Here is a 13,503-nt window from a genome sequence, read left to right on the forward strand (position 1 = left end):
TTTACCCTCCAAGTGAGAAAATCCTTCTAATCACACCTTGTTCCTATATTCATTAACCTCCTTTTCCTTCATCTACCTATCCTATGTAATCTTGAATGTTGACAGAGTTTCTGCCTCAACCAGTGACTCTGTGAATTCCACTGCCTCATACCACTCTGCGTAAAGAAGTTTTTCCTACTCTTTGTTCTAAATAAGAACATAAGAACATAAGAAATCTCTTACATTTAATCTTGCACCTATGTTCTGGACCATCCAACTACTGGAACAATCTGCTTCTATCTACCCTGTCCCATCCTTTTATTATTTAAAAACTGTAATTGTATTGACCCATTGAAGAATAAATAATTTTTCAAGTCTTTCTGCATACTTGTATTTCATCATACTAGGCGGAATCCTTGGGAATCTGTTGTAACCAATTTGAAGAACCAGAAAGAGGAAGAGATGATATGGATGGAGATGATATGCAGGCTGGAAAATTCACGGAGCACTTTGAAAAAGAACTACTTCCAGTATCGTCAATGACAAGCCTGGCTCCCACTTACACCTTGCCCTTCCCATGGAAATGTTATTATTAGCTTCAGGTGGGAATAGTAGATGCCCTGCCCATTTTGTGCCCATTTCAGACATATGTTGAAGAATCCCCTGTGGCTATGATCTTGGGAGTCTCTTTGATTAGATTACAGATTGTAAATCACTCTCAATAATTAATTAATCTTCTTCTTCTTTGGCCTCCTTGTGTCAGGAGACAATGGGTAAGCGCCTGGAGGTGGTCAGTGGTTTGTGGAGCAGCGCCTGGAGTGGCTACGAAGGCCAATACTAGAGTGACAGACTCTTCCACAGGTGCTGCAGAAAAAATTGGTTGTCGGGGCTGTTACACAGTTGGCTCTCCCCTTGCGCTTCTGTCTTTTTTCCTGCCAACTGCTAAGTGTGTTCGACGTGCCAGACTTTAGCCCCACCTTTATGGCTGCCCGCCAGCTCTGGCGATCGCAGGCAACTGACTCCCACAACTTGTGATCAATGTTACAGGACTTCATGTCGCGTTTGCAGACGTCTTTAAAGCAGAGACATGGACGGCCGGTAGGTCTGATACCAGTGGCGAGCTCGCTGTACAATGTGTGCTTGGGGATCCTGCCATCTTCCATGCGGCTCACATGGCCAAGCCATCTCAAGCGCTGCTGACTCAGTAGTGTGTATAAGCTGGGGATGTTGGCTGCCTCGAGGACTACTGTGTTGGAGATGCGGTCCAGCCACCTGATGCCAAGGATTCTCCGGAGGCAGCGAAGATGGAATGAATTGAGACGTCGCTCTTGGCTGACATACGTTGTCCAGGCCTCGCTGCTGTAGAGCAAGGTACTGAGGACACCGACTTGATACACTAATTAATTAATTAATTACATTAATTAATCAGCATACCTGATAGTGCACATTTATAGAACCCACAATGATATTTCAGTTACATATATTTTGAAACTGGGAGAAACTGACAATGCTGAAAATGATTTTGTTGTTCATGATTATGAAGCCACTGCAGCAATTAACTGTATTCAATGTAAAATCATTATGCAAGCTGTAATCCCACATTAAAACAGTTTGAGATATACATCACAAACATTTATCACTAACACTGTCACTCACCAACAGTACAAAGAATAAGCACAATACAAATGTGATGAAGTAAATAGGTCCAAGGATTTTGTTTGCCTCTTCAATTTCATCAAAATTAAAATCTCCAAGAATAATCCTAAACTGTGTAAAACTGAAAAGAAAGGTTTATAACATTAATTTTTAAAAACTTCACCTGGTAAACATAATACAAGTTGATTGAATGGTAAAATGTTTAAAATAATACTATTAAAGGAGCATTGGATGTAATATAGGGGACCAAACCATGTATTTATTAATGCAGAAACTTAATGAGTTGCCAAGATTTGCTGAATTTTGATTGATCTGTTGTGTGTGGGCGATTCAGTGGACTTCACAGCTGTTCAGAAGAAAACATTTCCTGGAGTTTTAAGTATTATGCAAATAATGCAGCAAAACTTTCCTGATATGTGATTTATTTCTTGGCGTATTTGTGATTTCAATTGTTTTACCATATGCTTCTGCTGCTTTTTCAGAAGCAGAGGGAGCTCCTGAGTTGAGCTGACATATATATTGTGGGATTGATAGTGCACTCCCAGCACAGTGAACACCTTAACCCGAAGAGGCAAGGTTAGCTGACGAGTATATTTTGACAGTGCTGTCATAGTACTGCGCATGCCAAAGCCATGGGATGGAATTTCTTGTACCAGCACTGTTAAAGAATTGCTGGATGCCCAGATACACGTACATTTTTTTCTTGCCAAACATGGACAAAAGAACCTCAATCAGTGACTAGGTTTTGGGGTCATGTTGCAGGCAATGCAAAGATGAAGGACAGCACTTTTTGTGTTTGCTGGGGAGGGTGGACACACACACACTAGTATAACCCAAGCAGCATGAATAAAGGTTCCAACTAGTTTCAATAACTTACTTGCTTAACAAGATGGCACAGTGTTTCACAGCATGCTGTCTTCAGAGAGTGGCGCAGTGAGGCACTGCAGCCTCACAGCGCTAGCAACCTGGGTTTGATTCTGGGTACTGCCTGTGTGGAATTTGCAAGTTCTCCCTGTGACTGTGATTCCAGCATACTGAACTTAGATCACGTAGGTCCAGGCAATGAATTCATACATTTCTCCGAAAACAAGCATGAAGCTGCAAGGTAAGCCATGCACAAGTCTTCCTTAAAGGAAGGATTTTTAAGAACTTCTGACTATTGCAAAGTGTCTGGAACTACTGTGGAGTGTTTCTGGAGGTGTTGTGGTGAGTTGTTGGACTTTCCAAAAAGTGTTGCTGCGTCTTCACAGGGATGACAGAGGCTCGGTGAACTATCCACACAAACGCTGCAATAAGCACAGGGACAGCAGTGGCAGTACCTCTGGGTCTGCAGCACTATAGGAAGATGGAGCAGAGGCTGCAGAGAGAGCAAGTTCTGCAACATCCCCCCTGTCAACTTGGAGCTGGCCTCCTCCATCCTCCTTGAAAATGACAAGAGGCTGTCTGGCAGGCCAGCCAAAGCAGCCAGCATCTCAGTGTATATGTTCATCAGCATTCTCCTGTAAGATACCCCATCGAGTCCCCTGCAGCAGAACTTGTCTGTGATCTCTCCCGCTGGTGAGTTGGCAAATGAACAACCCTTTAACTCTGGCCTGGCTGCTGCACACACGTGCCCATGTGCAGTTCCCAACTTGGCCTCCTGCAGTGTTCCAATGAAGCTCAACATAACCTCAAGGAACAGCACCTCATCTTTCAGTTGGGTGCTTTACAACTTTCCGGACTTAACATTGAGTTCAACAATTTCAGACCGTAACCTCTGCCCCCATTTGTTTCCTTTTCTTTGCAGGTTTTGGTTCAAGCTCGTTTTTCCTCTAGACACATCTTTTGTTTCTTTACTTGTCCCTGTCCTGGGTTTTTGCTTATCTTCTAGGTTTGATCTGTCTAATATGAGCCTTTTATTGGGGAGCCATAAAAGTTAGTTATCCAGAGCACATCTTTGCAGAATATTCTGGCCTCATTGAAAGCGTTAATGATAAAATATGAGATATGAACCCCCGGGCCAATTTAAAGAACTACATTACAAGATTTCACGTTTTAAGTCTTTTACATAACAACTAACTAAAAGAAATGCCCATTAACTAAATAGCACTTTTTAAGTAGCTGATACCCCAAATTACAGAGAAAGGCACTTTCTTCACTTATTAAAACACGTGAAAACCTCAGACCTCACTTATATGTTACATAGTCCTCCTTGATGGTGTAAGCTATGCAGATAAAAATCCCAAACTCCTCCCAGTTGCAATGGGTTGGATCTCCCAGATCTTTCTCAAAGTCGATGTCATCTTCGCTCACTTCATCAAGACTTGGACTTCCATGAATAAGGCGATCTCTGATGATCTTGTTGGACTTTTACTTCTCCGCAAACCTCAACTTTTAAAACAGGTTCAAGTCTTCACAGCCTTTCACTGTATCAGTCTTCTGAGATCAGGTGTTCCCACGCTCTCTCTCTCTGCTATCCGCTGGTCTTCCTTACAGCCTGCGTGCCTTCGGAAAATATGTTGAATTTATCTGGAATCATAAGTTAACAGCCAATTGTCTTCTTCAATATGCAAAGTCCACAAGTTTGGCTACAGCAGAGCCATCTGGGCTTTCCATTGTTTCCAGGTGTTAGCAACTGCCATTCGTATTTACATTTTCAGAACCACTGACTCCTGGTTTACGATCTGAAAGTCTGGGAGGGTGAAACACATTGTTCTTCAGGTGTTATACCTGTTATGAATGCTGGACTTTGTAACATGATTATGTTTTAAAAATTGTGATTTTATAAAAGTTTAAAATGGAGTTTGGAAGGTCAGGTGACCTCATGTCCACTTTGCTAAAGGACAAGACAAATCAAAGACTATTTTTGAAAAAAATAGACTGCAGGGGTAACACCTGAAGAACAATGAGTTTCACCCTCCCAGACTTTCGGGTTGTAAAACAAGGAGTCAGTGATTCTGAAGCTGCAAAGGTACCAAGCAGCTGTTAACACCTGGGAACAATGAAAACCAGACTTCTGGACTTTGCATATTGGAACAGGACAATAAGCTATTTACTTCTGAGTCCAGATAAATTAAACAGATTTTTTGAAGGCAGACAGGCTCTAAGAAGGGAGCCCAGTGGTTGCAGCCTGAGAGCAGGCTGTAAGGAAGACAACTAGTGGTTGCAGCCTCAAGAAAAAGAGATAGGGAACACCTGCTCTCGAAACCCTGATACAGCAAAAGGTTGCAAAGATTTGAACCTGCTTTGAAAGTTGAAACTTGCGGAGAAGTAGAAGACCAGCGGGAATTGCTTTATTCATGGACGTCCTGGTTGGAAGTGCTCAGAGAAGTGAACGAAGAGGACATTGATTTTTGAAAAGGTCTGGGAGATCTAACCCATTGCAAGTGGGAGGAGTTTGGGACTTTTACCCACAAAGGATGTCACCATCAAAAAGGCCTGTGTAACGTATAAGTGTAGTGTGAGGTTTTCAAGTATTTTAATAAGTAAAGAAAATACCTTTCTTTGTTATCTGGGGTACCAGCTACTTACAAAGTACTAAAATAAAAACAAGAAATGCTGGAACCACTCAGCAGGTCTGGCAGCATCTGTGAAAAGAGAAGCAGAGTTAACGTTTCGGGTCAGTGACCCTTCTTCGGAATTGACCCGAAACGTTAACTCTGCTTCTCTTTTCACAGATGCTGCCAGACCTGCTGAGTGGTTCCAGCATTTCTTGTTTTTATTTCAGATTTCCAGCATCCGCAGTATTTTGCTTTTACTTACCAAGTACTATTTAGTTAATGGGGATTTATTTTAGTTTAGTTATTGTAATAAAAGTTATAAAAAGTGAAATCTTATCATGTAACTGTTTAAATTGGTCTGGGGATTCATATCTCATATTTTAACATTAACGGTCTCACTGAGGTTGTAACATTACTCTGCAGGCTCTGCTTTTCAAAAAGGTCTTTGATCTGGGTTCTTTGTTGGCCTGGTAATAAAGATCACTGTCTTGTCTTTAAGCAGAGTTGATGTGAAATCACCTGACTTCTCTGACTTTATCTTAAACTTTCTAAAAATCACAGGCTGGAATTTTATGTTGTAGCAGTGGCCTCGCCCACTGGCTAAAAAGTCAGGGAAAGAGCCCACCTCCGCTGGGCCACGAAGCCACACTGCAACTTTGCGTGGCCCAGGCCCTTAATTAGCCTCAGTTGGGTCTTCGACCCCTCTGAGGCTGTAAGTCCCGCCGAGGCAATGAGTCCCACCTCCAAGAGCTGCCAGCTAATCAGATCTTCAGTGCCGGCAGATCTTCAGTGCCACTGGGAGTGGTGGCCACTGCTGGGACTGCACCCAGCAAGAAGAGGACAATGGTCTTTGGCCTCCAAAACGGTAAGTGGGGTTTGGACCTCACCAGAGATAAATGGCTGGGCTCTGCAGAGGGGGTCGGAGTTGGAAAGCAGGGCCTGGGGGTGGTGGTGGAGGAGATAGTTTTAGCAGGGGCAGCCCGTGCTGCTTGGGGGGCCCTCTGTGGGGCACAGGCTACTGGTAAAATAGCAGTGGGGATAGGTAGCTGATGAGCATGGCGCCCCCTGCCGCCCATTCAATTTTACAACACCATTCATCTTCCAGCCCGTGCTTGGGCAATGTGCATATCATAGCTGAATAGCTGGTGTTCAGTGGAGGCAGTGAGAGGTGGGTGTGAGGCTGACAGCATTGGTTGGCATGTGAAGGTGAGGTAGAGTATCTGAATGTTAGGCATGAGACCTGAGTGCCTGGGAGTGCTGCTGGGTGAATGATGGGGTGTGGTGCATTAAGCAGCAGGAAAGACTGGTAGTGTGGTAGGTGGAGATGTCATGTAAAGATCCTTTCACTGACCAGGACCCACGTGAGGTCATTCAACTTTTTGAGGCACTTTTGCCAGGACCTCGGGTCTAGACTCTGGGAGTTGACTTCTCTGGCTATCTGCTCTTACTCTGAGATGGTCCCTGAGGGCCTCCTGGTCCCCCGCAGAACCATGGCATCTCTTGTCCTGTCCATCTGCACCACTAATGCCTTTAGCAATGCATCTGTCACAATCCAACCCTCTTGTGCCCTGGTGTTCCATTTTCCACGTTTTCAATTTCAGCAACATCATTCAGTGCAGCTTCCCTTTAAGAGGGACAGCCTGCCTTTAAGAAGAGTGTTGGCTACACCACGTGCTCTCAGCACAATGTTGTTCAAATCCCCTGCTGAGCACAGAGGCAGCTGGCAGCATAAAGAGGATGCCAGCAGCAAGGAGCCCACTCAGTCCCATTCTACAATTATGGCAATGAGGTGCTGCCCATCTCCAATGGATCCAGTACGGCAGGTCATGAATCACAATCCCGTGCCCAAAAAAACGGGACAGACGAATTTTTAACCCCAAATTCTCAAAGCTGGTCAGCATTTCATCATGGTAGGAGCATTTGCCATCTAATAGGCCTCTGCACGCCATAATATAGGGAGCTGGAATCTGATTTGCATCAATGCTTTGGATACCTGCTGTCAGATTATTAGCCCATGCTGACAGTGATGGAATGGGATTACTTTTCCATCCAGATCCTCTTTTGGATAACAAGAATTATTGTAAACTTGGATTATTGCAGCTAGTTTTTTGTTCTGATGGAGTGGCCCACTTCATCTCAGCTAGATTACTAACTTAATAAAATCCGAGCGATAAAAAGAACAATTTGATTCTGAAATAAAAATAGAAAATACTGGGAATACACAGTACGCTCATCAACATATGAAAAGAGAAGTTGCCAAATAAATGAGGACTGGAACCAGTCAGAACTGAAACAGGGAACCCTGAGAACCTGCAGTGTATTCCTACATTATCTGCATTTCTTTTTCTCTTTATAATAAAGCCAATGGCTAGATCAACGTGAAGCCAAACACCTTAAAAGCTTTATATTTCTACTAATAAATAAATAAACTATTTAATCTGTATGTGCTTTTCTGAATATTCAACCATAGGAATGCAGGAACAGCTTGGTTCCTCAACTATTTTATTCAGTATTCAGATATTGCAATTTTAATACGTACATGCAGTTGCCAAAAGTGTGATAACTTTCCACCTGGGTGCCAAAGATAAGGTAGCCTAACTGAGCATATCCAAAAAATACTATAAAAAACATTATGGCAAATCCAACAATGCCTTTGGCACAGCGAGAGAGGGTTGTAGACAGTTGAGTCATAGTCATATTGAAACTAATGTATTTGAAAATCTAAAACAAAACAAACAAAAAATGATTTAGAATTCTAAATTTGACATGTTCAAGTTGATTTTATTGTTTATCTTCTTTATTACCATTATATAATACTAAAGGGTTTTTTAAATAAACAGAATTAAATTACAATTCAATAGTTCATTAAGAGTTAAAATTTGCTTTGTGGTATTGAATTTATATTAATAGGAAATAGTTCTATTGCTATGGAACTTGTAATAAAGTGATTCATATAAAACGTAGGAACTTGCACCAGTGAATTCCAAATTCATCAGTGTGAAAATCACAAGGGCTGATTTTACGCCCTGCTCCCTGACTGATAGCCTTGGCACACTGGTACACTCTCGCCACTGAATTAGAAAGCCATGGGTTTAATGTTCCACTCCGACACTTGAGCACACGATCACAGCTCACACATCAATGCAGTACTGAGGGACTGCTCTTTCAGATGAGATGTTAAGCTGAGGTCCTGTCTGCACTTTTAGGTGGATGTATAAAATCAAATGGCACTATTTGATGAACAGTAGGGAGGTTTCCTGTTGTCCTAGCCAATAATTATCCCTCAAATAACACTACAACACAAATTATATATTCATTATCTCATTGCTGTTTGTGGAACCTTGCTGTGTGCAATGTGCACGTTTCCCTTCATTACAAGTCACTACACTTCAAAAGTACTTCATTGGCTGCAAAGTGCTTTGGAACATCATGAGATCATAAAAAGTGTCATAAAAATATAAGTTCTTTCTTCGTTCTAATAATACAACATTATTAAAATAAAGCCAATCATTTGTTCCAGAGCCTGAAATTTATAAGCAAGTTACTTGACCTCTAATTGAACCAAGAGGCTTTTCTAAGCACTTGTCTTAATTACCACAGAAAGTACTCGAGTAGTAGTCTTAAAGGAACAGGCCAGGAGAGCAGTTAAACATGATAGCTATGCTCTAGATTCTACACTAGCTATAAACAGCATCATGGAAAATCAATCAGTAACTTTTAAATTTTTTTGCAAAGTAATATACTGCAAAAATACCTTTATCCATGCAAAGAAAGCAGTAAATGCAATTATGACATTATATCGGTTCTGCCAGTAAGTCAAGAAGTAGAGGTTTGGGTATGAGTCTGAATTTTCCAGAAGTTGCACAAGTAATGAGCTTACTTTTATTGTACGATAGATGTTGTAAAAGATGGCAAGAAAAGAAAACTGAGGAAGAGAAAAATGTAATCCAAATTGAAACTGGTTTCACATTCATTGCTTTTAAGAATATAAAACTGAAGGACATATCTTTCCGACATACTAAAAACCTTTTAAAGCCCTTTGAGAAGTAACTTGCTGCTAGAACATTGCTTAAGTAGGAGTGCATTACTACCCATCTTCAGCAATGAGTAAATTAATAATACAAAACTGCTGACATCATTTTTCTTTTACACTATAGTAATTCTGTAGGTAGTCTTTGAAACATTCTGGACCAGTAGATACAAAATAAGTACAGTCAATTGAATAAGGGGTTGTTGGGTGAACTAATCAAGCTCTTCAAAATGATAAAGGGATTCAACAGGGTAGATACAAGGAAATTATTTCCTCTGGTGGGCAAATTCAGAACAAGGGGACATAATCTTAAAATGAGAGCTAGGCCATTTAAGAGCAAAGCCAGGAATCCTCTTTCACATAAAATGTAATGGAATGCACTGCAATCTGCTTAAAACAAAGGCAATAAATTGTTAGACAATACATTTCAGAAGCTCTGGTGCAGAAGCTGGAGGTGACATGATGGAAATAGATAAAGTAAGAAAAAGAGATGGAGTCTTTACAGGAAGAAAGGGTGGAAAGAGAAATATTCTAGATAGTTATGGGAATCTGTGGGCTTGGAATAGATGTACAGCTTTGACCTCCTTACTCAAGGAAGAATATACTTGCCTTGAAAGGAGTGCAAAGAAGGTTCAATAAACTGATCCCTGGGACAAGGGGATTGTCCTATGAGGAGAGATTGAGTAGACTGGAACTATATTCCCTGGAATTAAAAAGAATGAGAGTTGATCTCATTGAAATATATAAAATTTGTAAAGGGCTTGATGGGGTACATGCTGGAAGGATGTTTCCCCTCTATGGGGCGTCCAGAATTAGGGTGTTACAGTCTCAGAATAAGGGGTTGGCCATTTGGGACTAAGATGAGGAGAAATTTCTTCACTCAGAGGGTACCAATGGCATAGATAGGACTAGGAAAGAGGATCTTCATAGAGAGTATGAGCAGCTCATGGCTAAATTAAAAACAAGACCCTCAAGCAAATTGGAGTAGGATAAATAAGATTAGAGAGTTAAATGTGTGGCTCAAATATTGGTGTGGGAGAGATGGGTTTCGATTCATGGGGTACTGGAATGAGTACTGGGGAAAGTGGGAGCAGTACCGTCGGGAGGCTGTTCACCTGAATCATGCTGGGATGAGAGTTCTGGCAAGTCATATAACTAGGGCAATAGAGAGGGCTTTAAAATAAATAGTGGAGGTGATCAAGTGAGGGAAGATGTGATAATATAGAGAGAGGAGGAGGCAAGAGAGCAAGGTAGCAATAAGGGAATTGATAATCTGAGTGTGGCAGGAATAGAAGATTGGAGTGAAGCAAAACTGGTAACAGGAAGGAGAAAGTAGTAAGCAAAATTAGAAGACAGACAAAGCAAAAGCAAGCATCAAATAGGATCAGAATGCGGAATAATGTTAAAAAGACAAAGTTAAGGGCACTCTATCTGAATGCACACAGCATTCGCAACAAAGGAAATGATCTGGAGGCACAATTAGAAGTAAATGGGTATCATTTAATTGTCCATGACAGAGACGTGGTTATAGGGTGACCAAGACTGGGAACTGAATATTCAAGGATATTTGTAATTTAAGAAGGATAGGCAAAAAGGAAAAGGAGGTAGGGTAGCTCTCTTAATAAGGGACGAGGTCAGTACATTCATGAGACAGGATCTTAGATCAAAGGAGCAAGATGTAGAATCAATTTTGGTGGAGCTAAGAAACAGCGAGGGGCAGCAAACATTGAAAGTTGTTTATCGGCCACCAAACAGTAGTGGTAATGTTGGCCATGATGTAACTCAAGAAAATAGAGGTGCATGTAACATGGGTAATACAGTAACAATGGGGAATTCAATTTACATATAGACTGGGTAAACCTGATTAGCACTAATGCTGTGGAGGATGAATTCCTGGAGTGTGTACGAGATTTGTTTCTGGAGCAGTACATTGAAGAACCGACTAGGGAATGGGCTAGTTTAGATATAACCCTTTCTCGTTACATAATACTAATTAATAACCTTGCTGTAAAGGAGCCTTTGGGAAATAGTGACCATAATATAATAGAATTTGACATTAAGTTTGAAAGTGATATAGTTCATTCTGAAACTACGGTCTTAAATCTGAACAAAGGAAACTGTGAAGGTATGAGGGGTAAGTTGGTTATGGTGCATTAGGAAAATACACTAAAATATTTGACAGTAGACGGGCAATGGTTATTATTTAAAGAAGTATTACATGGTCTACAACAAATATACATTCCACTCAGACACAAAAACCCAATAGGAAAGATGGATCAACCGTGGTTAACAAAAGAAGTTAAAGATTGAATTAGATCAAAGGAATTGGCTAAGAGGGTTGCTAGAAAAAGTGGTAAGCCAGAGAATTGGGAGCAATTTAGAATCCAGCAAAGGATGACCAAGAAACTGATAAAGGGAAAAGAGAATATGAATGCAAGCTAGTGAGAAACATAAAGGCAGACTGTAAAAGCTTCTTTAGGTATGTGAAAAGGAAAAGATTAGCAAGGACAAATGTGGATCCATTGCACGCAGAGACAGAAAAATTAAAAATGGAGGCGAGGGAAATGGCAGAGAAACTAAACAATTACTTTGTCTGTCTTCTCAGGAAGATACAGAAAATCTCCCGGGAATACCAGGGAACCAAGGGACTTGTGAAAATGAGGAACTGGAAGAAATTAGTATTAATGAAGAGGTAGCATTTGAAAATTAACTGGATTGAAGGTTGTTAAATCCCCTGGACCAGATAAGCTACATCCCAGAGTGTTAAAGAAGGTGGCTATAGAGATAATGGATGCATTGGTGGTTATCTTTCACAATTTTATAGATTCTGGAAAGGTTCCTGCAGACTGGAAAGAAACAAATGTAACCCCACTACTTAACAAATGAGGGAGAGAGCAAATGGGGAACTACAGACCTGTTAGTTTGACGTCAGTAGCAGGGAAAATGTTCGAATCTATTATAAAGGATGTGGTAAAGAGACACTTAGAAGATATAATGATTGGGCAGAGTCAACATGGAACTATAAAAGGGAAATAATGTTTGACCAACCTGTTGGAGCTTTTTGAGGATGTTATTTATAGCATAGATAAAGGAGAACCAGTGGATGTGCTGTATTTGGATTTCATGAAGGCTTTTGATTAGGTTCCACACAGGAGGTTAGTAGACAAAATTAGAGTGCATGAGATTGGGGATAATATACTTGTATGGATTGAGAATTGTTTAACAGACAGAAAACAGAGAGTAGGAATAAACAGGTCATTCTCAGGATGGCAGGCTGTTACCAATTGGGTCTTGCAAGGATCAGTGCTGGGGCCACAGCTGTTCACAATCTATATAAATGATTTGGATGTGGGGACCAAATGTAATATTTCCAAGTTTGCAGATGACCCAAAACTAGGTGGGAATGTAAGTTGTGAGGAGGATGCAAGGAGCTTTCAAGGGGATTTGGACAGGCTAAATAAATTGGCAAGAACAAGGCAGATGGAATATAATGTGAATAAGGTGTGAAGTTATCCATGTTAGTAGAAAAGGCAGAGTACTTCTTAAATGGTGAGAGGTTGAGAAGTGTTGATGTCTAATGGGACCTGGGTGTCCTTGTTCAAGAGTCACTGAAAGCTAACATGCATGTGCAGTAAGCAATTAGGAAGGCAAATGGTATGTTGGCCTTCATTGCAATGGGATTTGAGTACAGGAGTAAAGAAGTCTTGCTACAATTGTATAGCGCCTTGGTGAGACTTCACCTGGAGTATTGTGAACAATTTGGTCTCCTCCTCTAAGGAAGGATATACTTGCCATAGAGGGAGTGCAACAGAGCTTCACCAGTCTAATCTCTGGGATGGCAGGATTGTCTGCTAAGAGGAGATTTCAGAAAATGGGCCCATATTCTCTACTGTTTCGAAGAATGAGAGGTGATCTCATTGAAACTTACAAAATTCTTACAGAGCGTGACAGGGTGAATGTAGATAGGATGTTCCCCCTGGCTGGTGAATCTAGAAACAGGGGACATAATCTCTGAATAAGGGGTAGGCCATTTAAGACTGAGATGAGGAGGAATTTTTTCACTCAGATGGTGTTGAATCTGTGGAATTCTCTACCCCAGAGGGCAGTGGAAGCTCAATCATTGAGCATGTTCAAGACAGAAATTGATAGATATTTGGATACTAATGACATCAAGGGACATGGGGATAACGTGGGAAAGTGGTGTTGAGGTAGATGAGCAGCCATGATCTAACTGAATTGGGGGAGTGGGCTTGACAGGCTGAATGGCCTACTCCTGTTCCTATGTTGTATATCTTTGGAATTCTCTCTCAGAAAGTTGTAGATGCGCAGTCATTGAGTTTATTCAAGACAAAGGTTATT

The 13,503-nt window shown here is 41.1% G+C and overlaps 1 protein-coding gene across 1 annotated transcript in view; it reads right to left on the minus strand.

Moving 5' to 3' along the window:
- Nucleotides 1–921: 921 nt before the first annotated feature.
- The window catches only part of LOC137375708 (polycystin-2-like protein 1), a 36,266-nt gene continuing 23,684 nt past the window's right edge, over nt 922–13,503 (minus strand). Inside the window, exons 7-11 of the mRNA XM_068043093.1 lie at nt 8,869–9,039; nt 7,654–7,835; nt 1,636–1,756; nt 1,321–1,375; nt 922–1,007 (exon numbers count right to left, since the gene is read on the minus strand). Of these exons, the coding sequence (XP_067899194.1) occupies nt 922–1,007; nt 1,321–1,375; nt 1,636–1,756; nt 7,654–7,835; nt 8,869–9,039 (615 nt within the window). The remainder of the gene's footprint in view (nt 1,008–1,320; nt 1,376–1,635; nt 1,757–7,653; nt 7,836–8,868; nt 9,040–13,503) is intronic.

Source organism: Heterodontus francisci, chromosome 12, assembly GCF_036365525.1.
Source record: "Heterodontus francisci isolate sHetFra1 chromosome 12, sHetFra1.hap1, whole genome shotgun sequence".
NCBI lineage: Eukaryota > Metazoa > Chordata > Chondrichthyes > Heterodontiformes > Heterodontidae > Heterodontus > Heterodontus francisci.